This window comes from Panthera pardus, unplaced genomic scaffold (genome assembly GCF_024362965.1).
Source record: "Panthera pardus isolate Hobbes unplaced genomic scaffold, ASM2436296v1 HiC_scaffold_8, whole genome shotgun sequence".
In the NCBI taxonomy this organism is placed as follows: domain Eukaryota; kingdom Metazoa; phylum Chordata; class Mammalia; order Carnivora; family Felidae; genus Panthera; species Panthera pardus.
This window is the reverse complement of record NW_026527013.1, coordinates 4559580-4582194: the sequence shown is the minus strand read 5'-3', so window position 1 is coordinate 4582194 and position 22615 is coordinate 4559580. Positions and strand designations below refer to the sequence as shown.

General features: G+C 55.3%; 1 protein-coding gene across 2 annotated transcripts in view; it reads left to right on the top strand.

Annotated features, from left to right (window-relative positions):
- Nucleotides 1–3510: 3510 nt before the first annotated feature.
- MLLT1 (MLLT1 super elongation complex subunit) overlaps nt 3511–22615 on the top strand; it is a 67926-nt gene continuing 48821 nt past the window's right edge. Inside the window, exons 1-3 of one of the 2 annotated variants that reach the window (XM_053898471.1) lie at nt 3511–3667; nt 13205–13385; nt 20087–20169. In XM_053898471.1, coding sequence (XP_053754446.1) covers nt 3656–3667; nt 13205–13385; nt 20087–20169 — 276 coding nt within the window. In that variant the 5' untranslated portion in view covers nt 3511–3655. The remainder of the gene's footprint in view (nt 3668–13204; nt 13386–20086; nt 20170–22615) is intronic. The other variant, XM_053898470.1, reaches the window with a different exon arrangement.

Here is a 22615-nt window from a genome sequence, read left to right as displayed (position 1 = left end):
AGAGGATTCCCCCCAAATTGTGAAGGGCTGAGCTGTCTATTAGGTGAAAGGTAGGCCAGTAAATAAAGGCCAAGCCCTCCCCTTGGGAGCAAATAAACGAGACCACTAGGCGGCAATAGACACCTAACGTTCAGCAGCAGAGGGCAAACTGGATTCCCCAGGTTCAAAATGTTACTTTCTAGCTGTGGGACTCGGGCCACTTGAAGCCTCTCTGTGGCTCAATTTCATCGTTTGCAACACTGAGATAACATGTATCAATCATGCATTTTGCCAAAAGCTCAAGTTACTATTTGCTTTCTGTCTTTCTTTAAATCTACTCCCTTTTCTCCGGCTGTGTTCAACTAGGAAACATTGTTACCACTTTAAGAAGTCATTTGCCCTAGATAAAAACAACCAGAAAACTCGATACAGTAACAACAAAAAGTGTGATTGACTACAGCTCAGTGATTCTTAACCCAGTCTGCACATTAGAATCCGCAGTTGAACTTAAAAAAAAAGTGTGTGTTTGTGTGTGGGGGGGGGGGGGGGTGGGGTGGGGTGGGGGGGGAGGGTGTCTTAAGTCCAGACTCATGATACCAGAGTCTCTGAAGGTGGGATTTTTTTAAGGCTGCTGGCACTGGCATTTTTAAAAGACCCTCAAAAGATTTCAATGTCCAGACACCAGATAGGACCGTCTGTCCTGGGATCTGAACTCTAGGACTGTCCTCTTGTCATTAAGGTAGGTGAGTGAGTGATAGAGAGGAGCTTAAAGACACCTGAGCACCAAGCCAAGGCTTTCTTGAAGGAATTGGAAAGACTGAAGACAAATGAAGAGGAACTAATCTTCTCATTGGGTGATTCAGTATTATTTCAGGTCGTGCGACAAATATTTTTTGAATGCCCTCTTTGTGGCCGGCACTGTGCCCAGGATACGTCAGTGAATAAGAGAAAGATCCCTGCTCTCTTGGAGCTTTCATTCTATCTAGGGGAGACAGACGACAGACTTCATAAGTGAATATGCATATATTAGGTGTTAAGTCCTGTGGATAAAGGAAAAATTAGAACAGGGTCAGGTGGGTTGGGGAGCTATGGTGGGGGGGGGGAGAATTAGATGGGGTGGTCAGGGTGGGTCTCATTGAGAAGGTCCCCGGCTCTGCCATATACTCACCATGCAACTTTGGGCAACTCACCCACCCCTTCTGAGCCTCAGTTTCCTCATCTCTAAAATGGGGGCAGTAACATCTACTTCTCAGCATTATGGATGAAATGAGATAATATGAGTTTGCACCTAGCAGGTGTTGGATATGACATGGCCACCTCCAGTGAGAAAATGGGGCAGCCCTCTGTTTACCTCTTAAAGGAAGGAATACCGTGGTTCTATTTCAGGCACAGGATGCATTTTTTTAAATTTGCTTTCTATTATAGAAATTTCACACATATAGATGAGTATAAAGAACAGTTTGATGAACTCCCAAACACCCATCATCTAGATTTAACAACGCTTAATGTTTGCCATTTTTGCTTTATCTATTTTTTTTATTAATGTATTTTAAACGCAATGAGCATGCTGGCATTTCACCCCTATGCATCTCTAGAAAATAAGGACATTTTCCTACACAGCCATGATCTCATTATCACTGCTAACCCGATACATTTTCAAGTATCACCTACGATTATCCATATTCATATTCCTCTGGCTGACAGCTCGTTTGATCTAAACCCAAGGTCCAATGACAGACGCCCACATCGAAGCTGGTCGTGATGCCATCTCCTGTAACTCTGGACAGTCACCTTGTCTCTCTCATCCCCTCCTGTTCACTCTAGGAAGCCAGGCTGTTGAGAGATTTCACCTTCCAGATTTGTGTGACTGCTTCTCATGGTGTCAATCGTTTCCGTTTGTCGATATTTCCGCGTTTCTCCTATAAACTTGGAAGTTAGGACTACAGGGGGGATCAGATTCAAGTTAAACATTTTGGGCATGAACTTTCTTTTTGGTGCCGGGTTCTTGCTGTCGCCCCTAGCAGGAGCCCACCAGTCTGCTTGACCCACTCCTTTTGCTGCTAAGAGGGGTCGCTGTACGAAGGTGGTGACGGCATGAAGCATCCATGGTAAAGTTACTTTTTTCCTCTTCGCACCAAGCAGGAAATCTGAGGGAAGATCTTGGGTGAACTCGAGACTATCCAGTCCCCCCACCCCCCCGGCCCCCTGCCCCGTAACCTCTCAATGAATGGTTTTAGCATTCACCTGCGACTTGTCCGCAATGGCTGTTTCATTAGTGGTTTCAAAATAGTGATTTCGCTATCATCCTTTCAATATCATCAGCTGGTGTTTTCCTGTGAAGAGTGCTTTTCCTCATCAACCGGGGCTGGTTTCCTGCCATAAAGGCATGGTAAATAAGGAGTGGGTGCAGTTGTCATTTTCAAAGGTGATGAATGAGTTCTGCTGATGTTGTTGTTTTTAAATGTTTGTTTGTTTGTTTGTTTTGAGAGAGAGCACGTAGGGGAGGGGCAGGAAGGAGGGGGACAAAGGCTCTGAAGCGGGATCTGTGCTGACAGCAGAGAACCTCATGCAGGGCTTGAACTCACTGACCGCGAGATCATGACCTGAGCAGAAGTCAGGAGCTTAACGGACTGAGCCACCCAGGCGCCCCTATAGGAAATTAAAAATAACTGTACAATGGTCCCCAAGTTGCAGGCAGAAGTCCTATTGTCCGAGAGACAAATGGCTCACATGATCCTGAAAAAGATGGAGCATTATGTCTATATCTCATCTAAACAAGGTTTACAAATTGTGAAATTACACGACGACGGGTAAATTTAAAAATCGGTTTTAGAGGGATTAGCTTTATAGATTTCATGGATTAAATGAGAGTTTCTTGGTCATTTTAATGCAGCAGGTTTCAAATGTGTTATCATTCAAATCGGCCTGACCTAGCGTTACATGGTACTGAGTGTCCCCGTTTCCCAGATGTGCAAACTAAGACTCAGGGGGAGGAGCGAGTCGCCCAGGCTTTCCCTGAAGCAGATCCAGCTTTGGAAAATTAATTTACAGTTCGAGAGCCCAGAGCCCATTCCATGACACCGGTAGTAACACGTGGCTAGGAAACAAAAGTGGTCCTGATGCTCCCACCCCAGAGCTCGCACGGCCACCTAGCCGGGCTAGGTTAGGCTCAGGCCCCGGGAGCTCCGGCCACGAGGCAGCGCCCCCTGCGGGCCGCAGTGCGCAGGCGCGGCGCGCCCGTCCCGCCCCCGCCCCCCTCCACGTGCGGCGCACACCTCGCGCTCCCCTCCGCAGGGCTCGCCTCGCGCCTCCCTCCCTCCCTCCCACCGCCCCTCCGGTTCGGGCTTCCCATTGGCTGCGGGCTTCGTCCCTCCGACCGCAGCCCGGCAGGCCCCCGCCAGGAAGGAAGTCCCGCCCCACGAGCGGCCGTCCGCGTTGCCGATTGGCCCGGGAGGCTGCCAGTCGGGGCGGCAGGCCAGAGTCGGCGGCGGGGGCCCGCGGTCGGTGCGCGACCCGAACTGGCGGTGGTTTCCGGTTCCGCGGGGCTGGCGGGCGGGCGGGCAGCCGGGAGCGGCGGCGGCGGCGGTGCCTGACAGACAATGAGGGCGGCGGGGCGGCGCTGAGCGGCGGCGGCGGCGAGCGACGCGGGGCCCGGGGGCGGGGCGGGGCGCCAGCCATGGACAATCAGGTGAGGAGCGGCCGCGCCGCCCCAGCGCAGCCCGCCGCCCGCCCGGTCCCCTCCCTCCCTCCCACGACCCGCCCGCCCGGCCCTCCTTGGTCCCGGCCTCCCCGCCCACACTCGGCTCCCGCCCGCCCCGCTTTGTGCTCGCCCGCCGCTCCCCCGGCCTTTATGTGGGGCGGGGGCGCCCCTCCCCCATCCCGACCCCGGCCCGGCCAGAGCGCCTCGGACTTCTATGAGGACCCCGGCCTGGCCCAGCCCAGAGCCCCCTGAGACGCCCCTCGGATCCCCAGTGCAGCCCAGGCCCCCCCGGGATGCCCCCTTGTGATCCCAGGCAAGCCCAGAACGCTCTGGGACGCTCTTCGGGACCCCGACCCAGGCCAGGGTCTCCACAGGCGGCTCAGACTCTCCTGGGACTCCCCCTGGGAGTCCAGTCCAGCCCAGCACCCTTTGGGACGCTCCTCGGGCCCCTGAACCAGCCTAGAGCCCTCACTGGTGGCCCAGAAACCCCTGGGATGCCTTTTGGGACCCCAGCGCGGCCCAGAACCCCGTGGGGACCCCAACCCCCGCCAGAGTCCCACAGGCACCCCTGGGGACACCGGCCCAGTCCAGAGAGCCCCACAGCTGTCCCCGGGACCCTTCAGATTTGTCAGTTCTGGCCCTGTACCACCCTTCTTTGGATCCAGGGCCTGTCTCCTTTTCTCTCTGGACTCTTGGCCCTGAGTCCCTTCAAACTCCTTGAGCCCGCAGCCTAATGCTGCTGCTTCCTTAGACCCTTGCTGGGGTTTGAAATCCCCCTCCTCCCAACCCCGCAGAACCCCCAGAACCTTGGTGCAGCCCCCTGCTTCCTCTAACCTAGGCCCACCCTAAGCCTTTTTATCCCTCGTTTTCTTCCAGGGCCGAGCCTTTGCTCCCCCTTGCTCCTGCCACTGCCTTAGCCTGAGTGACCGTTTCCCCTCGACCTCTGGCTAGGGTCTGGGTTTTTCACACAAGGACCCAGGCCTGCGTTGAGCCCACCCCATCACCCCCACTTTGGATTTGGGCTTGCTTTCTCCGCTCCCTCTGGTTTCAGGCCCTGCTCAGTCCCTCGGCCCCTAGTGTCTGAGGGGCTCTCTTTCAGCCTTCAGACCAGGCCCAGGGGCATTTTCTGCTCCGACCTGGAGCCCCCCAAGCCCTCTAGACACCAAATGCCTCGCTCCCCTCAGCTTGGGTCCTCTTTGCCCCTGCAACCCTGATTTACACTTGCCCGCATTTTCCCCCAGTCCAGGTCTCAGTCTGCCCATTCCGAGCTCAGCTGGCTTCCCTTCACAGACCTGCAGTTTCCCCGGCCCCCCTGTACCTCTCTCCTTGAATTCAGGGTTTCCCACTTCCCTCCAGCATCCCCCAGCCTGATGTGTTGGCTTTCATTCCCCTCCCCTCAGCATGCCCCATGTCCCTTCCCTCCCCAGCATCTTGGAGCCTTCACTGGGAGCCTTGCTTCAAACCCAGGGTGGCTCCCCAGATTCCATACGCTTTCCCCATGGCCCCCCTTGCCCTTCTGTCTGGAAACCCGGAGACAATTGTGTCAGTTGAAATAAACCCCAGGCCGTTCAGGCCCCTGGGGCCCCCTTCACCAGCTCTGCACTGCCTCCTCTTCAGTACCCAAGCCCCTAACCCTCTTCGGGACTGTTGCGGCCCCCGACCTGGGGGCGTTTATTTCTTCATCCTTCCCCAGTGCCCGTGGCTTCCAGGGGCACGGGGCCAGGAGAGGCGGCAGTGTGGGGCGACGGGGGTGGCAGCTGAAATCTCTGCATCAGTCGGGGCAGGTTGGGGCGTCCCTGGCGGCTGGCGCCACCGAGGCGGTGCTGTCTGGTAAGGCGCTGTGTGGCTGGGAGGTGTGCAGGCAGGAGACCGCCCCTCGCCCATCCCGGTCGACTGTGGGGTACAGGATCGCTGAGGCTTGTGCTCGTGGGACCTTCTCACCACGATCTCTCTTTCGTCTTTGGCGTTGCTACCTTTCTCTTGAGAGGTGGGCTGGAGAGGTGGATCGTGGCAGCGGGCGTGAGTTCCCTTCTGCAGGGATCGAGCCTAGTACCTCCAGTCTGTACTGAGTTACAAAAACAAAACGGAATATACCTTCAGGGTCCGCTTGGAATGGAACCCACCCGTGGGAGAGTCGTGTTGGGTCCCGCTCAGGCATAGGATGTGGCTCCTGCCTGTCACCCCACCAGCCAGTCAGTCCCCCAGGGAGGTGTCTTAGGCCCAAGTGTGTTTATTCCCCTGTGACTTGCTGGGCCCTGGCGGTCTGGGTGGTTGTCATTTATGTAAGTGGAAGGGTGAGGGTGGGCGGCATTCTTGGCCTGTGACAGAGCAAGAGAACGGTCTTGCTTCGGTGGACTGGTGAGCTCTGCGGGGCTGGTCGGTGAGAGCCCCACGCCCGGTGTGTAGCCACTAGGACTTGTGGCTTTTTACGTGGCAACGAACCAAAGTGGAAAAAGTCGATTTCTGCGTGGCACCAGCCACGTCTTAAGGGCCCACTCACTGTCACGAGCGAGCCGCTGGCCACCTTAAGGCACGGCTCCGAGAGACAACATTTCCCTCATGGCAGAAAGTTCCATAGCACCATAGGTGCTAGCCTAACTCCTTGCAGAAGTATTTGCAAGTGAACCCGATCCCACGGGAAAGTGTGTGGCATTCCGTAGTCTGATTCTTTATCCCTGGCTGTGTTTCTGCAAGTTTGGGAGAGGCCCAGGAGCTCTGTCCCTTCTTTACAGAGAGAGCAGTCTCTGGGAAGACAGGAGAGAATGGTGTCCTCTACCCAAGTGGGTGAGTTGGCTGTGAGCGTCCTAGGACTTGGGTGCGGGGCAAATGCTTTGAACCCAGCAGAATCTCAGCTTTCCCTCTCTCCTCTGAGTTGCCCCAAACCTGTAAATGCCTCAGTCCGACGGGGAACAACAGGACTTTCCCCCAAGGGCCTGCTCGCTTCGGGAGGCTTTGATTCTCCTTACCTTCCTGTTGTGTTCTCTAGAACTTTCCAGCTGAGAAGGGGGATCCTGCGCTTTGCTCTGTGCTCTCAACTTCTCAGCATTGAAATCCTTTCCCCGTGGCCAGGAAAAGTCCTTCTGGTTTCCTTTGCCCTGACTGTTACCCACCTATTTGATTCTGCCAGCCACCCTAGTCCATACTTACAGGTCCATTGTGTGTGGGGGTTGCGTTTCTTTAGGGGGGAAGAGTGGTGCATGGGGGGAGGCTTGTGATTTATCTCCGAGGATGGAGGGGAAGGAGTGGGTGTGGGTGAAGGCTGAGCAGACAGTAAAAGGATGGAGAAAGGGCGATGGGGGAGGGTCTCTGGTCACAGGGGTTGTCTAGGGGGATCTAGAAGTCTGGGTTCTCCCAAGGACCAGGGAGTCCTCCCTTCACAGAAGCATTGGGCCTGTTACCCGAGGAGGGCCGCCGACCCGTTGAATCACCCAGTTGAGTTGATATTTGCTGCTTCTCCCAAGTTTGAATTTGGGATCCGCCTGCTGTTGACCATCCTCCATTGTTCCAGAAGAGGAGGTTGGTTTTTGACCGCGATGGCCCATTTTACAGACATGGACATGATGGAGGCTCAGGACGGCCCCGGGAGGTGTCAGGGCCAGGTGGGATTCCTAGGTAACTGTCCTTTTCCCAAACCTTGCCGAGAAACGCTCAGACTCGTGCAGAGCACTATTCTCCGCCACCCTGCTCTGAAACTGTCACCGGGAAAGTTGACGTGCCAAGTGGTTTGTCCTAAAGTTATTACCCGGCACAGTACTTGAGGTGGGGACCAGAGTTCTGTTCGCCTTTACATCCATCATAGTTTCTAACACAAAGTCTCGCAGTTAGCTTTGCCAGCCGTCGGTTGAAAAAGCAACTAGGGATCAGTCCTTTTGTAACGAGGCCTGTCTGACCTGGTGACGGATGCCTTTATTGGGGTTGTGCTCGTTAAGAAATCTCCCAGCACTGCTTCCCACAGAACTTTGGTGACAGCCGGTTCTCCATCTACGTGTCTGCGGGCATCTCAAATGGATGTAACATAAACCCTGTCCCAGGCCTCCCTGGCAGGCTGGTAAGGGCATTCTTCCTGGCACCTGAAAACCAGGGATTGGGGGTGTCCTCGAGTATCTTCACAGTCTACACACTTATCCTTAGTTTTCAAAGAGACATTCACTGAGCTCCTTCCTTCTTGTCCCTTCGTCATTAACTTTGTGCCCTGGGCCAAAGGGACGAGGCCCGATGAGTGCCGTTGTTGGCCACCAGCCCCCTGTGCATCCCCAGTTAGAAGACCAAGGCCTGATGCAGGTGTTAGGGGAGGTCCCCTGCCCTCGGCTCTGTCCCGCCTCTGTGTGGGCAGTCTTCTGCTTGAGAGGATTGTCCCCGAGGGATAACCGTCATGTCCCCATCTTTCTCACCTTCTGATCCAGTGGCTGCTCCTGAGAGCCCCCAGCTGGGTCTGGGGGAGAAAGTTCTGCCAAGACTATCTTATTTGGTCTGTGTTGCTGTCACTCTATGAGGGCCAGCACCTTTTCCCATTTCTGTGGTGTGGACCGGGTTGCTGGCAGCCCTGCCGGATCCAGCCGGACTTGGCACGGTCAGTCTAGGCTGATGAGGGGAGAAGGCTCTTCGGTGTTCCTTCTCCTGGGAGGGGAGGGGAGGGGAGGGGACTGTTGTATCTGAGGGAATTGCATGCAGTAGCCAAACTCCAGGCATAATTATACCACTTGGTAAAGTACGAATTCCCTGAGGAAAGGGCATCATCTGTTGAAGAGAATTCCCACCAGGAAATCAGGGGCAGTCTTCCAGATAAACTCTTTAAAGACCTGCCTTCTGGGGCCGAGGCTGAAGGCAGGGTTAGTGGGATATGGGAAGAATCTGATGAGGAAAGGCCTTGGAAGCAGGGGAGCTGTTGGAACTGGGCCGGTTCGCCCTCTTTGCCAGGCATTGGCCATTTGAGTCCACACTTGGAGGGACCTATACTCTTCAGTGACGTGCCTGGGAAGCCGCCCTCCAGGATCTGTTCGCCTGGTTTGCAGGACTTAGCATTATGGCCCTTGGGTTCCAGTTGATCTGGAGGGAGGACAGTGCCCTGCCGAGGCCCTTAGCCCAAGCCTAGCTGTCCCCAGACGGCCTTCAGAGCCCTTGAGCTGCTCTGTCTCCATCTACAGGCCTTCCAGATGATCTCCCAGAAGTAAAATGGTCAACTCTTTCCAGGACAGGCCTGGAACGTTCCCCCCTTTGTTCCCAGCTTTTGTTAGGGGAGTGGGTGGCAAAACAGTTCCCGGGTGCTGGGACATGGCAGGAACTGAGGCCGGGTCCCCTGGTCCCCAGGGGCCAGGTCGCACAGAGCACCTCCAAGCAACAGGCAGGACACATGAGATTCATTCCTTCCAAGACCGTTGAGAGCTTAACCTAACCGGTAGTTAACCTCTTTAGCCAGGCACCCTTCCTGGAGAAAGAGCTAACTGTGTTTCAGTTCTCTGGTTCACATGCATGGGGCAGGAGTCCAGGTGGAGTAAGGCAGGAGGGGGGCAGAACCTTGAAGGCGGAATTGGCTTAGTTGTGTTAATAAATTATCATGACTTGACAAGTCAGAGCAGTTGGCCGGGCTCAGTGTCTTGCTTGCCTCCAGTGCGAGTAGCACGAATGTCTTACTGAATCGGATTTCTTCTCTAAGATAGTGGCCCAGAGGTTGTGTTATTCCCCTGTCTTTATTCGGGGGAACGTTCCTCCCCTCAGTGCACCAGCATGTGCTGTCGTTGGCACCTCAAGGCCGGGGGGTGTCCAGGCTGAGTTGGTGCCAGCCCCCGGGGCCTAGATGCTGCCCGGGCAGAGCTTTGGGCACGGTCTGCCAGCGACAGAGATCATCCAGTGCCGCTTCGGAACCTTCCTGTTTACTTTGGCCTCTGGAGCGTTCTTTTGGCACTTTGTTCCCCCTCCGACGGGACTGTGGCCTTCCATTCTTTCTCAATAGCTGCCCTGCCCCTTGTGTGCCCCGGGTAGGAGCCCCAGCTCATCAGAAATGCTGAGAAGGCAGCCAAAGTTGGAGCGGCCCGATTGGTGGATTGCAGAATCTGAGGCGACATCGCCTTGCGTAGGAGTTAACTCCGAAGAACCAAAAGCCAAAGTCGTTTGCCAGTGTATTGTTAAGACGGTATGTGTTCAGTTCACCTGTAACCCTCCCCGCAGTCCAGAGAATGTCTCCCGATTTCTCTGTGAGGACACACCGGCGAGAGGGGCAGAGTTTCTGTCATGCGTGTAAGGGCATCTGGGGATTACAGCCCATCGGGGTAACGGAAACACTGCTTGGGTTCGTTGAACGTGGCCCATGTGCAGTGCTCTGCAGAGGGAGGCTGGTTGATTTGAGCATTGCTTGTTTATCTAGACGTTTAGTCTCTTGCATCTAGCTTTTGGTGTGTTTCCCCTTGAATATCCCCTGTCGCCTGTCCCCCTCCCCCCCCACCCCCTCCACTGCTTGGCAGGACCCCAGTGCCCTGGGTCTTGGGGTTGAGCTGCCTCGTGTCCCCTCCATCCACTCTTTTGCTTTTAATTTTAAGTTCGTTTGTTTATTTATTATTTGAGTAATCTCTGTACCCAGCGTGGGGCTTGAACTCATGACCCTGAGATCAAGAGTTGCATGCTCTTCTGGGGCGCCTGGGTGGCTCAGTCAGTTGAGCGTCCGACTCTTGATTTTGGCTCAGGTCGTGATCTCATGGTTGGTGAGATCGAGCCCCGTGTCCGGCTCTGTGCTGACAGTGTGGAGCCTCCTTGAGATTCTCTCCCTCTCTCTGCCTTTCCCCCATGCGTGCACATTCACTCTCTCAAAATAAATAAATATGGGAAAAAAAAAAAGAGTGGCATGCTCTTCTCACTGAGCCAGCCAGGCATCCCTCCGTCCAGCCTTAAGTCCTACCAGTTCTCCCCTTTCAGACTCGACTAAATCCCCTTTTCCAGCCACTCCCTCTGGTTGCTTCCTAGCAGGCTTGTTGTTTGTCTGTCTGTCTGTCCTTTTCTGCCTTCAGCGCAGACTGTACACAATTGCCGGGGAACTTTGACTCAGATACCGTTTCCTCGCATCCATCATCTGCATACGGTTGGCTGCCATTCCTGCTGCGTGGAATCTAAATGCTCCACCCCGACCCTCACTCCTCCCTCCTGTGGCCCCGGACCCTGCAAGTCCCTGCGCTTTTCCCTGTGGAGCCCTGCAGTGACCGGCAGCCTGGGCGGGGGGTACCCCTGCTCTGTGGTCGACAGCTGGCTCACTCAGCGCCCGGGGCCTCCCGCCAGCCCCTCCCTCACTGGGCCTGCCCTGTCCTTCCCAGTGTCCTTACTGGTTCCTCCCCTTGGGAGAGCACCACTTAGAATTTGCTGATCTAGGAAGGCTCTTTAGTGTAAATGCTCTGGTGTCATCGATGCCCCGCGTGCTCCCGAGGTGGATGCGAAAGGGCGGGCTAGATGGGGTCTCTGCGGAGGCAGCAGTGAGCAGCCAGGGAGCCGGCATGGGGTGAGGTGGGCGCGGCGGAATTGGCGCACAGACTGCCGTGGACCCTCTAAGGCACGCCGCCAGCTTAGGGCCAGTTCCTGTGTTTGTGTGTGCACGCACACACCTCGACCCGTAAAACTTCCGTGTAGATGGCAAGGCGTACTCAGACCTGAAAAAGCTTTAAAAAGCGGGGGGTCACCTGGGTAGCTCGGTTGAGTGTCCGACTTCGGCTCAGGTCACGATCCCCGGTTTGTGGGTTTGAGCCTCGCATCGCAGATCCTCTGTCCCCCCCCCCGCCCCTCCCCCGCTTGCGCTCTTCCCCAAATAAATCATAATTTTTAAACAGCTTAAAAGGGGAAAAATAACGGGCGTCTTGGGCCTGAGGAAACACACCAGTGGGAGACGAGAGGTGTGCTGAGGCCTTTGGACCTTATTCGAGGGAGTGGCGAGCCATTGAAAGCTGAACCGGCAGAGCGACAGTTTGTGTCTGTCCTGCTTTCCTGGCCTGGCAGCCACTGAGAGGGTGCGGAGGGAGGGGGCCGCTGGCATTGGCAGCGGGATCTGCCCGGGTGGAGGGATCCCAGAGAAGAGGCAGGAGGTCACATGAGGTCAGCTGGGGAGAAAGGGGGTCCAGAGTCCAGAGCAGGAGGTCTCCAGTCGGGGAGGAGGGTGGTTCCCTGGAGAGAGGGCACAGGGGGCGGGTGGGAGGTGGCTCGGCTGGGGAAGCGTGGTTGCCCGCTACCTGCCTGCCACCGGACAACTTTCTCCTGGCTGTCCTCAGCACTTAGGAACAAGTGTCCTCTTGGCCTCTGGTTTCTTTGTAACATTCTTGCATCTGATACTAGGCGTCAGGCTGTATCTCCCAGCAGACTGGGGAGGATCTCACACACCAGAGTGCGTGTTTACAGTGGGTTCCCCATCAGTGCTCTTGGCCCACCGAGGGGTGTGAGTGCTTCAAAAGTTTTGTGGTTTTGTGTTCGGTGGAGTGGAACCGGCAGGAGCTACCTTACATTTCAGGCACAGTGTCGCACACACGCAGAGAGCCTGACTGCCGAGGTCCCCAGATCCCCGGGGGCTTCCTCCTGGCCCCCTCCATTTCAACTGTGAACCACCATTCTGCTTTTAACACTGACAGCCGATGCTTTTGTGGACTCAGGTGACCCCGAGGGTCTCTGTTCCCCAGAGGCATCCTGTGGGGCGGAGGAGAGTGAAAACGCTTTAATCAAGGAGCTTGGGTGACTTGAGCAGGGAGGCAAGACGGCAGGGGCTAAGGGAGTGGGCCCTTGGGGGACGCACCCCTGCGCTTGAGTCTGGGCCCCGCTCCCTGCCAGCTGACTGTGTGCAGCTTAGCAGCTCCATCTCAGAACCTTGTTTTCCTCATGAGGTAATTGCACTCTGGGTCACACCGAGGGTTGTATTCAGGGAGCTCTTGGTGAGGATTCCAGCTCTGGACAAGGAGGCAGCCCCAAGAGTCAGCAGGTGTTCGAGCAGAGCCAGCAGCTTGTTAGCAAGATGAGCTCCAATAGTGACAGATGCTGAGAATGTACAATGTGACACAGGGTGATGGGGGTGGTGGTGGGTGCTTTCAGACTGGGTGGCCCGGGGCGGGGGTGGGGGGTCTTCCCAGAGAAGGTAACATTCAAGCCGAGACCTCAGTGATAAGAGGGAGCCAGCCATGGCCTAGGGAAAGAGCGTCCAAGGCAGAGGGAACCGCAGGTGCCAAGGCCCTGAGACAGGAATGAGCAAGACTTGGAGGAACAGTGGGGAGGTTGTCCTGCTGGGGGGGGGGGGGGGGTGAGGGTTAGAAGGAGGAAGCACAGGGCCTCCAGGGGGCGGGCTGGAGAAAGAGGGCCCGCAGGGCCGCTCGCACAGTGCCTGGTTCACTGTAAGCCCCAGGAGGCTCTTTGCACTCTCGTTGTGGGTTGGGAAGCCCGTGGCAGTGCCCAGGGGTCTTTGCGGCTCCCGTGGCTGGTGCTGGCCACGCTCTGTAGGTGATGGGGTGGGAATCTTGCCGTCCCCTGCCCTGGGCTCATCACTGACCCGTGCCCGCCTCTTTCTCCCTCCAGTGCACTGTCCAGGTCAAGTTAGAGCTGGGACACCGTGCCCAACTGCGCAAGAAGCCCACAACGGAGGGGTTCACCCACGATTGGATGGTGTTTGTCCGTGGCCCCGAGCAATGTGAAATCCAGCACTTCGTGGAGAAAGTGGTCTTCCGGCTGCATGACAGCTTCCCCAAGCCCAAGCGCGGTGAGTGCCTCCAGCCTGGCTGGGCAGCCCTGCGGGGCTCAGGGCTGTGCCACCGCCCGTGTGTCATCGCTCCTTGGAGGGCTTGTCTCCATCCTCTCCCCAGGAGCAACAGGGCCCACACTCTGGGAGCTTCTGGCTTGCCCCCCTCGCCGTGTTGGAGAGAAGGTGCCCAGCCAAGATGTGGCCCTTCTCCGACCTTAGAATGGTCCTCCTCCCTCCTGCCTGCCTTTCCTTCAGCTGATGAATTCATTGTAGGGAAAAGCCAAAGGAGGTGGTGACTGTGTCTTGTGTCATTATTTAGACTCGGTCTCTGAGAAGCATCCAGAGAACATAGCCGAAGGCCAGTGGGTGGGAAGGGCGACTTACACCCACCTGGTGAGTAATCAGGAAATTGCTTATTGGGCCTACAGTTGATGAGAGATGCCATTTTAAGGATTTCATGATATTTGGGGCAAAAATCTCATTTTACTGCTGTCTTATGTGTCTTCCTTCTCTGCTTCACCCCTTCACACTCAGACTGCCGTTTCTTGGGCAGAAGTAAGTGCCTCATTCATGCATTCTGCACAGATCTTGATTATCTGTGGCCCTGTAGTCTGATGAGGCAGAGAAATGGGAACTCAGTTTATGGGGCTCAGAGAACACTCCTGGGGAATTTGGAATGAAGTTGTTGGCTGTCTTGTCAGCTCTGTGGGGGCCGGGGCCGTGTCTGCTCTCACTATGGAGCCCCCTGGGTGAGGTGTGGTACATCACAGGGGTCCAGTACATGGTTTCTTGAATGGATGTGTTGACAGAGGAGAGAAGGACCTCTTGCTGGAAGAATAGTTCAGCGTGGTGAGAGCCACTGCTGAGCCCTCCATCCCAAGTGCCAGAGGCCATGGGGCCAAGCCATAAGCAGGCATGGATGGCCTCAGGCTGAAGCAGGAGCACGTTGTAGGGGTCCTGGACCTGTGCCGGCAAGTGACTTGTGGTCTATTGGGGAAGTGATGTATGTTACACATGTAGAAAGTTCTGGTTCACAAGGGAAGGCAGCTGGAGAGTCCTAGCGGTGTGGTAGCCATTTTTTATTTCTTCTGGTTTCTTCTATTGGCTCTCATTTATTCCCTTCCCTCATTTCTGCTTCCCTGGGTCCTCACCTTGTCTCCTTTTCCTTCTTTCTGAGCATCCTGGAGGAGAGTGGATCTGGTTCCTACAGCAGCAGCTGTCTATAAAGCATCTTCAGTAATAATAAACCATGGCGCTTCCTGGGCACTTTCTGCTAAGCTCTTTTCCTGTGCGGGGTCTCTGTTCAGTCTCCCCACAACCCCCTTACAGATGGGGGGCAGGTGCAAGCGGGCCGGCTACACAGCCTGTGCTTTAAAGCAGGGTCTGCACACAGGCCCAGGGGCTGGGTCAGTGCCGCAGCGTGTTACCGGCGGCCGGTACGCCCATTCGCTCAGGTTGTGCCTGTGCTGGCAGCAGAGTGCCGTCTGTGGCTGCCAGCCTTCTGGCCTGGGCCCTCCGTGCTTCCTTGGGCTGCCTCCTCTCCAGTTCTCCTTCACCATTGCCCTCCCCTCTCTTCTCCCTTTCTCTCTGGGGTGGCCCCAGGGTGCCGTGCATCCACCCGTAAGCTGCGTGTTTCATCTCTGTCCCCACCGGGCCAGTAAGCAAGCAGCCACTAGGAGTAATGTTAATGGCAGTCTGTGTTTATCATGCCCTTGCTGTGCGCCATGGGCCACGACAGCCCGGCGACGTGGGGCCTCCCAGAGTCCCTGCAAGGTAGATGTGTCCACTGAGGTTCGGAGAGGCCCAGGGGGCCGCTGTGGTCACATGGATGCGGCACAGCCTCTGAGCTCCTGGAACTTGGGAAGTGGGGTGATGAGCGGGGTGCGCCCTCTGAGCGCATCAAGGGAAGAGGTGTAATCAGCAGCTGAGTCGTGCTGGTTGCGAAGTCTGCCTGCGAGTGCGGACGGACGGATGCCCACACACAGCGGCTGCATCAAATGTATCAGATGATAAACGCCCAGTTCCCTGTGTGTTGTGTGGACAGAACTCACCTTGCCAGTTGTCAGCGCAACGTGGATCAGGTTAAAGAGAATTTGGGGCAGGGCTCTCTGAAATTACACTTGATGGGCTTTAAAAGTGTTTTTCAAATCGAATACGTGCTCATAACAAACCCAACAGAGATGTGCAGGGCACGAAGTTCCCCTTACTGTCCCACACCTGTCACCCCTCCCGGGGGCACTCTGGCCCTTCCTGGGTTTGTCCTTCCCTCGCATCTTAGAGCAGTAGCGTTGAGTTTGCTGCTTGCTTCTTGATCTTCCACACCGAAGCCCTGTCTCTGACTTACCAGCTCCAGCCCAAACCCCCGCCCTTCCTCCAGCGTCTCCTCCAATGTTGTGCGGGTAAGTGACTCGTTTTCAGTGGTCATCTCTGTGAGTCCTGTGACCTTGAGTGAGGAGTCCAACCTGCTCACCATTTGCATCCTCCGCAGGGGCTGCAGTCACCGTTTTGGAAAGAGCTCTGGCTGCTGGGCCGAACTCATGGTTTCTTTCTTTAACCACCCACACGGCCACACGCTTCTTAGCCTTCTTCTGTTTTCTCCCCTCTTTAGCCACCTTAACAGAGAGTACATATCACTTGTATATTCCACCTTCCCTCCTCCCCCAAGGCAGAGGCTTGTGTTTTGCTTTAGTTTGCTGCCGTGACCCCGGTGCTGAAAGGTATCGTAGGCGCTTACTATTTACTGAGCGAGCGAATGGCTTCTTCAGCCCTGTCAGCTTTTGTCAGCGCTTTCTGACTCTCTATCTGGGAAGAGAAACACGTGAGCATCCCTGTCTTCCCTTGAACCTTATACCCCTCCTTTTGGGAGCCACACTTGACCTCGTTAAGGCTGTTGAACTGAAATGGGCACTTCTGCTCCCAGATTAGGGGTTAATTCTAGACTCTGGAAACCACACACCGTCGTGACTTTATTGAGTCTGTTCACTGCTAGGCTGGTCGGGTTGCCAGGATGCCACTCATCCGCTGAGCCCTGGGCCACTCCAAGGAGACCACTCAAGGTCATGTCAAGGTCAGATGAGTTCTTTTTATCATTCTTAGTGAAAACATAGCCCTGTTTACTTTGCCTCATGTTTGGGCTGTAACTTCGTGAAAAATTTGCTTCTCCCTTTTTTCCCCTTGCCTTGTGTCTTCATCAGAAGAGCCGCATTTTTTTTTGTATTCCGTCTATCTCTTCCTTTATCTGGTGGCGTTTCTTCCCCCTCCTGGATATTCCGATCTGGTTCTCTTTGTCTTCTTTCTTTAATGAGGACTGGCAGCTCTCAAGGCCACCTCTGTAGCTATTACCCTGGGATTTTACTGTTCTTTTCCAGGGATTTATTTATTACCTGGTGTTTTGCCTTGTTTTACTGGAGTAATTTCTAATGAGTAATGTCCTAAGAGACTACTTACTTAAACAGTTTCTAAAGAAAGGTGTGTGGGAAATAAACTCTGACTCCTGGGATATTCGAAAGTGCTAGCTGTTCTGTTCTCATACATGACTGATAGTTTGGTTGGGTATAATATTTTAATTTGAGAATCACTATCACTTAGAGCTTTTAAAGTACTGCTTCTTTGTCTTCTGTGGAGTCTGTTGCTATCAGGGTCTCATGCTATTGCAGAGGACCTGTTTTGTTTGTTTGCTTTTCTCTAGAAACATTTAGAATATTTTTTATAGCATTATTTCTAGGCTCTTGTTGTTGTTCTTAGCGTTGGAGGTTTGGTGTTCTTCATTTTTAGCTCAGAAAAGTTTTCTTCTACTTCTTTGACAATGTCTATTTTCTCTTTCTTCTTCCTGGGATGCTTCTTTACCTAGCTTCTCTATGCTCAAATATTTTCCTGTGTAAAACAGAAACAATTGTATTTGTGTCACAAGGTTGTTTTAAGGATTAAATGAGCTAATATGTGTAGAATAGTGCTAAGAATAGTGCCTGGCACACAGTAGGTACTTTATAAATATCAGTTGCTATTAGTATTTGTTTAATCTGAATTGTTTTCTTACATCTCACCCTTTAAAAATGTGTCTTTTTGTTCTACAGTCTCAACTTTGTCTTTCCATTGAATTATAAAATTGCGAGTGGTATATTTGTAACATCTAGGAGCCCTTTCCTACTCTCTAATTGTCCCTTTTTAGATGTCTTGTTTTTATCTGTTGGGCATATCTGGGATCTAAGGACGTTGGCTCTAGTTTGTTGGTTTAAATTTTTTTTTTTTAATTTTCCCCAAGTTCTCCTGTAGTCTCCAAATTTTTCCTGTTTCTTTGGGCTCTTCGCTGCAGGTGGATGGGAGCTGTTATTGACAGCTCTTTGTAAGTCAGGGTGGGTTCTGTTGACCAGCAGGCTTCTGGTTAGGGAGTGGCCCCCCCCCCCCCAGTTTCAAAATGAGGTCATTAGAAGGAAGTGATCCATGATGTGAGAGGGTCACTGTGGCTGGGTCTTAGGGGACCCGAGGCCAGGCTGATGAGAGGTGAGGCTGGAGGTGACAAAACACCTTGCAGCCCCGTGGAGGGGCTTGAAGTTGGTCCTGAGGGCAGTGGGGTGCCATCAGGGGACCTGGTCCGGTTCACACTTAAGAATGATCGTTACAGCTGCCTGTGCAGAAGATCCTGGGAGTGAGCCCGAGGCAGAACGGCTAGTGTGCTGGCGGTAACCCATGTGAGAGAGGCAGGGTGCCTGGGCTGGAGCAGTGGTGCAGGACGCTGGGGCGGTGGGGTACATTCTAGAGTGTTTTGGAGGCAGACACGATAGCACTTGGGTGACCTTGGGAGAGGGAGGAGTCGGGCTGACCGTGCGGCCTTGGGTGAGTGGTGGGCAGCTCGCGTCCTGAGCGTGGATGCTGGGCGATACAGGTTTAAGGGGGAGATAAAGAGGTGTCTTGGGGTCGGCTACACCTGAGCTTCCCATCCAGCACCTACAGGAGGACATCCGAGGAGCAGAAGGAGACTGGCTGGAATAGAGATTTGTTGCTGAGCTCACCCGTGACAGTGTCCCAGGCTACCAGGGTCACCGCCTGTTGTCCTGGGGGCAGGGCTGCTCCATACTTCTAGGTGGGCTAACTGTCAGACAGAGGGTGGTGACACCCAGAGTAACCCGCGACGGACCGGAGACGTTCTCATGGCCTCTGTCATCATCCCAGCACCTGACGGTGCCCGACGCAAATGGTGTAGAGTACATGAATGAATGCAGTCACTGCTGTGTTTGGTGGCAGTAATGATTCAGGTGTAGACCCTGGTGTCAGTGACAGTGTTCAGGGTGCAGGGTTCAGAGGCAGCCAGGGCTACTGCTGGCCTCCAGGAGGCTGTGCTGTGCGCTGTGGCATGTGCTGGGACTGTTCAGGGAGCCCCCTTCCCCGACACCACTGGGGAGGCCAGTCCAGTTGAGTAAGCCTCGTTTACCAGCCATGTGCTTTTCCTACGGCGGGGAGTGGGGACTGGCACCCAGAGTGCCGAGTGAGCACACTGCTGGGGAGACGGTAGCCGGCCTCATAGGGAGGGTGGGATGGGGTGGAGGGCGCCAAGGCCAGCTCTTACCCCTCAGCTGTCCTTGTAGCTCCAGACTGTTCTCCGTGAGGCCTGAGCCACGAACCCCTCCCCTGCTCCCCTGTGGTTTGCAACCCGGGGTCCCATGCAAGGCTGCCCTGCCTATGATGGCCTCTGCCTGTTCCAAATCTACCCCATTGGCCAGTTTTTGGGTTAGGTGAGACTCATGAGATGTTTGAGGTCTGATACTTGATGATTTGAGAGCTTAAGAGATTTTTTTAAGAGAAAAATCTTACAATGTTTTCATTTTAAAAAGCCCGCTTTCATTTTTTTCCATGCACTGTTTTTTCCAGCAATTTCTGGCCCACTTAAGAATTACCTGACCGGGGCAGAGGTGTGCATAATTGTTTCTCACGATTGACGGGATGTTTTCCTGCCTTCCAATAGTGATTGCCTCTGGAGAGGGAGGGGTGGAGGACCAGGAGATTTGACCTGTACTGTGCTGGTTTTTGTTAAAAGCGGGAGAACGGTATTTTCATGACAGGATGCATGTCAAAACATTGAGGCTTGTTCCGGAGGGTAAGATTGCTGGAGGTCATTTTGCTTGTACTTTGCTGTTCTTTTTAGTTTCAGCTTTTTTTTCTTTTCAGCCTCCGAGGTTAACGAATCTCTGTCCAGTCTCTTGGGAATGCCTTTGTTCAGCACTAAAATAGAACCCAGGAGAGTCCCAGCTTAGACCCACCATCACCGTCTCCCATCTCCCCGCGCCTGGGCCTCGGTTCACGGGTGTGAGGGAGCAGCGGAAGGCGGTGGACACCGCCCTGCCTGGGATGCTGGGGCCCCAGGGGGTTGGCACCTCACCCACGTTAACGCTCACTGCCCTGATTCGGCTGGACTTGAGCGGCCTGTGGCCGGCAGTGGCTCCTCCGTCTCAGCTGGTGTCGCGCCCCTTCCCGTGCCCCTCTGCTGCTCTACTTCCGCGATGGGGTCACCTTTCTCCCGCTCTGCTCCTCCTGTGCCCTGTGATGCTTCGAATTCCATGGGATTTGACACTCCCGGGGGAGCTGGCCTCCCGGAAAGCCCCGCAGTCCCGTGAGGCCAGCTGAGCCCCGGAGGGGAGGTGTGGAGGGGCTGCGTGCTTACCGCCGCCTGCGGCCGGGCTTTTGGATGTGCAGGAAGCTGATGATGCGTTTCCCTTTCTTTTTAGTGTGCAAGGAGCCCCCTTACAAAGTGGAGGAGTCGGGTTACGCTGGCTTCATCATGCCCATCGAGGTGTACTTCAAAAACAAGGTAGGATCCGGGGACGGCAGTAAGAAGGACACACAGTTCACCAAAGAGGAGGTGGAACCGGTGACGCACGCGCGGCGGGGTGTTGGAAGCCCTGGGAGCGGACGCCCGAGTCCGAGCGCTGGCACGTCCATCTCGCGTGGGAGGCGGGGGCTGGGGGCGCAGGTGCACGTGGCCTTCTTGGGGAGCAGCCGGGCCACGTCCCGTTCAGCTGCCCTGAAGGTGCGTGCGGCCCCCGAGTCGGCAGTGACATGCCGTGACGGGGCCAGAGTTCGTGCGTGGTCTTGGAGGGTTGGTAACTGGGCCGTGAGCAGGGGCCGGCATGCAAAGTCACCTGACTGTCCGACGGTAGGCGACGGGGCGGATGTGCTTTCGGTGCCTCTTAGCGGAGGCTTCAGTGACCTGCTGGGATGAGGAAGGTGTTGAATATTGTTGGGTGAAAAAAGCAAGTTTATGTGTGGTATTTCTAGACAAAAGGAATGAAGTTGATCAGAAGTGTTCAAAATGGTGTTCTGGGTGGAAGGACTGTAAAGGGTTGTCGTTTTCTTTCCCTCCATGTGTATTTTCTAGACCATTTTCTATGGGTGTATGTATTTTTATAGTTTTATTCCGTTTGTGCTGCTGTAACTAAATATCACAGCCTGGATGGCTCATAAACAACAGAAATTTACCGTTGACCGTTCTGGAGGCTGGAAGTCCAAGATCACGGTGGCCACTCAGTCAGGGGGGGCCTTCTCCTGGGTCCCAGACTTCTCGCCATGTCCTCATGTGGATGGCACAAGGGGTCCGTGGGGTCTCCTTTATGAGAACACTCATCCCATTCGTGAGGGTGGGTCCCACCTCCTCAGTCTGTCACCTTTGGGGCTTAGGACTCGACGTAGGAGTTTTGGGGAGACACATTCAGATCATAGCTTTTTTTTTTTTTTTTTTTTTTTGAGCCCAGTAATTAAAAAGAGCCTTCCTGGCAGCCTGCCTCTGCTCCTCACAGGCGCCACCAAGAGGCCTTGGTGAGCTTTAGCTAGACTGGCTGCCGGCAGCTCTGCCTTCCTTCAGGAAGGAGATCTCCCTGGGAAGCCACCACTTGCTTAGTGGGCCCCCTGCTTGTACCTGGCTGTTGTGCAACCCACCAGGCATCAAGGACTCTGGGAACGGTGCTCAGGTGTGCTGGCCCGCCGGGAGCCAAGTGCCATTTCAGCGGGCGTGACTCGGTGGGACTGGGCTGCGGGCCCTCCTGGGCCCCGGTCATAGTAGCCTGGGTCGTCCTGAGGCTTTCAGGGAATCAAGACCCGAGAGGCCCGGTGACCGGCCACTCTGGAGAGAAGAGGCCAGCCTGTCTGCATGGGCAGAGGCTCCGTGTCTGTTCAGCAGGGGCTGAGGCAGGGGATAGGGGCGCGATGCCGCCCGGCTCTGGCTGGGCCGTGCAGCAAGCCGCAGGGCGGTCTTCCGACGTCGTGCGTCAGGAGGCCTCTCGCTGCTCCGGGAGTGTGGAGAAGGGGCGGGGACTGATGCCAGGGTGAGTCTCTGGGCAGGTGTCGTTGGCCTCTCAGCTCCCTGGGGGAAGCCTGTGTGTAGGGGATGATGATAGCCGCCCGCTGACTGGCTGGGGAGACTGCGTCCATCTGCAGAAAGCTCTTGGCATTTGTGCACACTGGTTATTCTTCAGGGTGGGTGGTATGGGAGCCCCGTGGCCAGTTAAATCTCTGGGTTGCGCGGATTAGTTCCTTTGAGGTTCAGAAGCAGTCTGGGGTCCCACCGTCCAGCAAGGCTTTTGTGTTCCCTGAAACTGACCTGTCTGCTGTCTGGTCCCTGACACGCACACCCTCCCCTCCTTACCGGGAGCTGTGTTTGCAGCCACCTGGACCCTGGTGGTGCCCGCTCAGCCTGCCAGTGCCCCCAAGGTTCTGCCAGGCGGCTGGGGCTTGGCCCGGGGGAGGGGGTCCCACCCAGAGGCTGTACGTTGCTGTGTCAGTGGCACTGGCTTGCAGAGCTCTCTCCCCTGGCCTGGGGACCCTTGCTGCTCTTCAGGTTTTCTTGGCGAGAGACAAACGTTGGCGAGAGACAGGGGTGCGTGGTGCTTGTGCCTCAGCTGGCACTTCTCCTGTGGTGGCTTTTGCCGCCTCTGTTAGCGCCCTTCGCTGCCCCAGGCCTCTCCTGCCGGGTGTGGGACACTGCTCAGTACCCACGCAGCCCCAGAGAAGGTTTGGCAGCTGGGAGGGGCCGCAAGGGCCATCCAGATCTGTTCCAGCTTCTTGGCGAGCCGAGTGGAGCCTTCCCCAGTGGCTCGCCCCCTGGAGGAGGGGTGGTTGCTCAGCATTTGTGACCCCAGCCCTCGCTGTCTCCCCCACCGGGCTCTCGGCTGCTTCCTGCCCTCACCGGGAGCTGCGCTAGCCCACGGGCCCACGCAAGGACTGCTCCCTGGGGCTGCCGATTACTGTGGGACCCAGAAGCA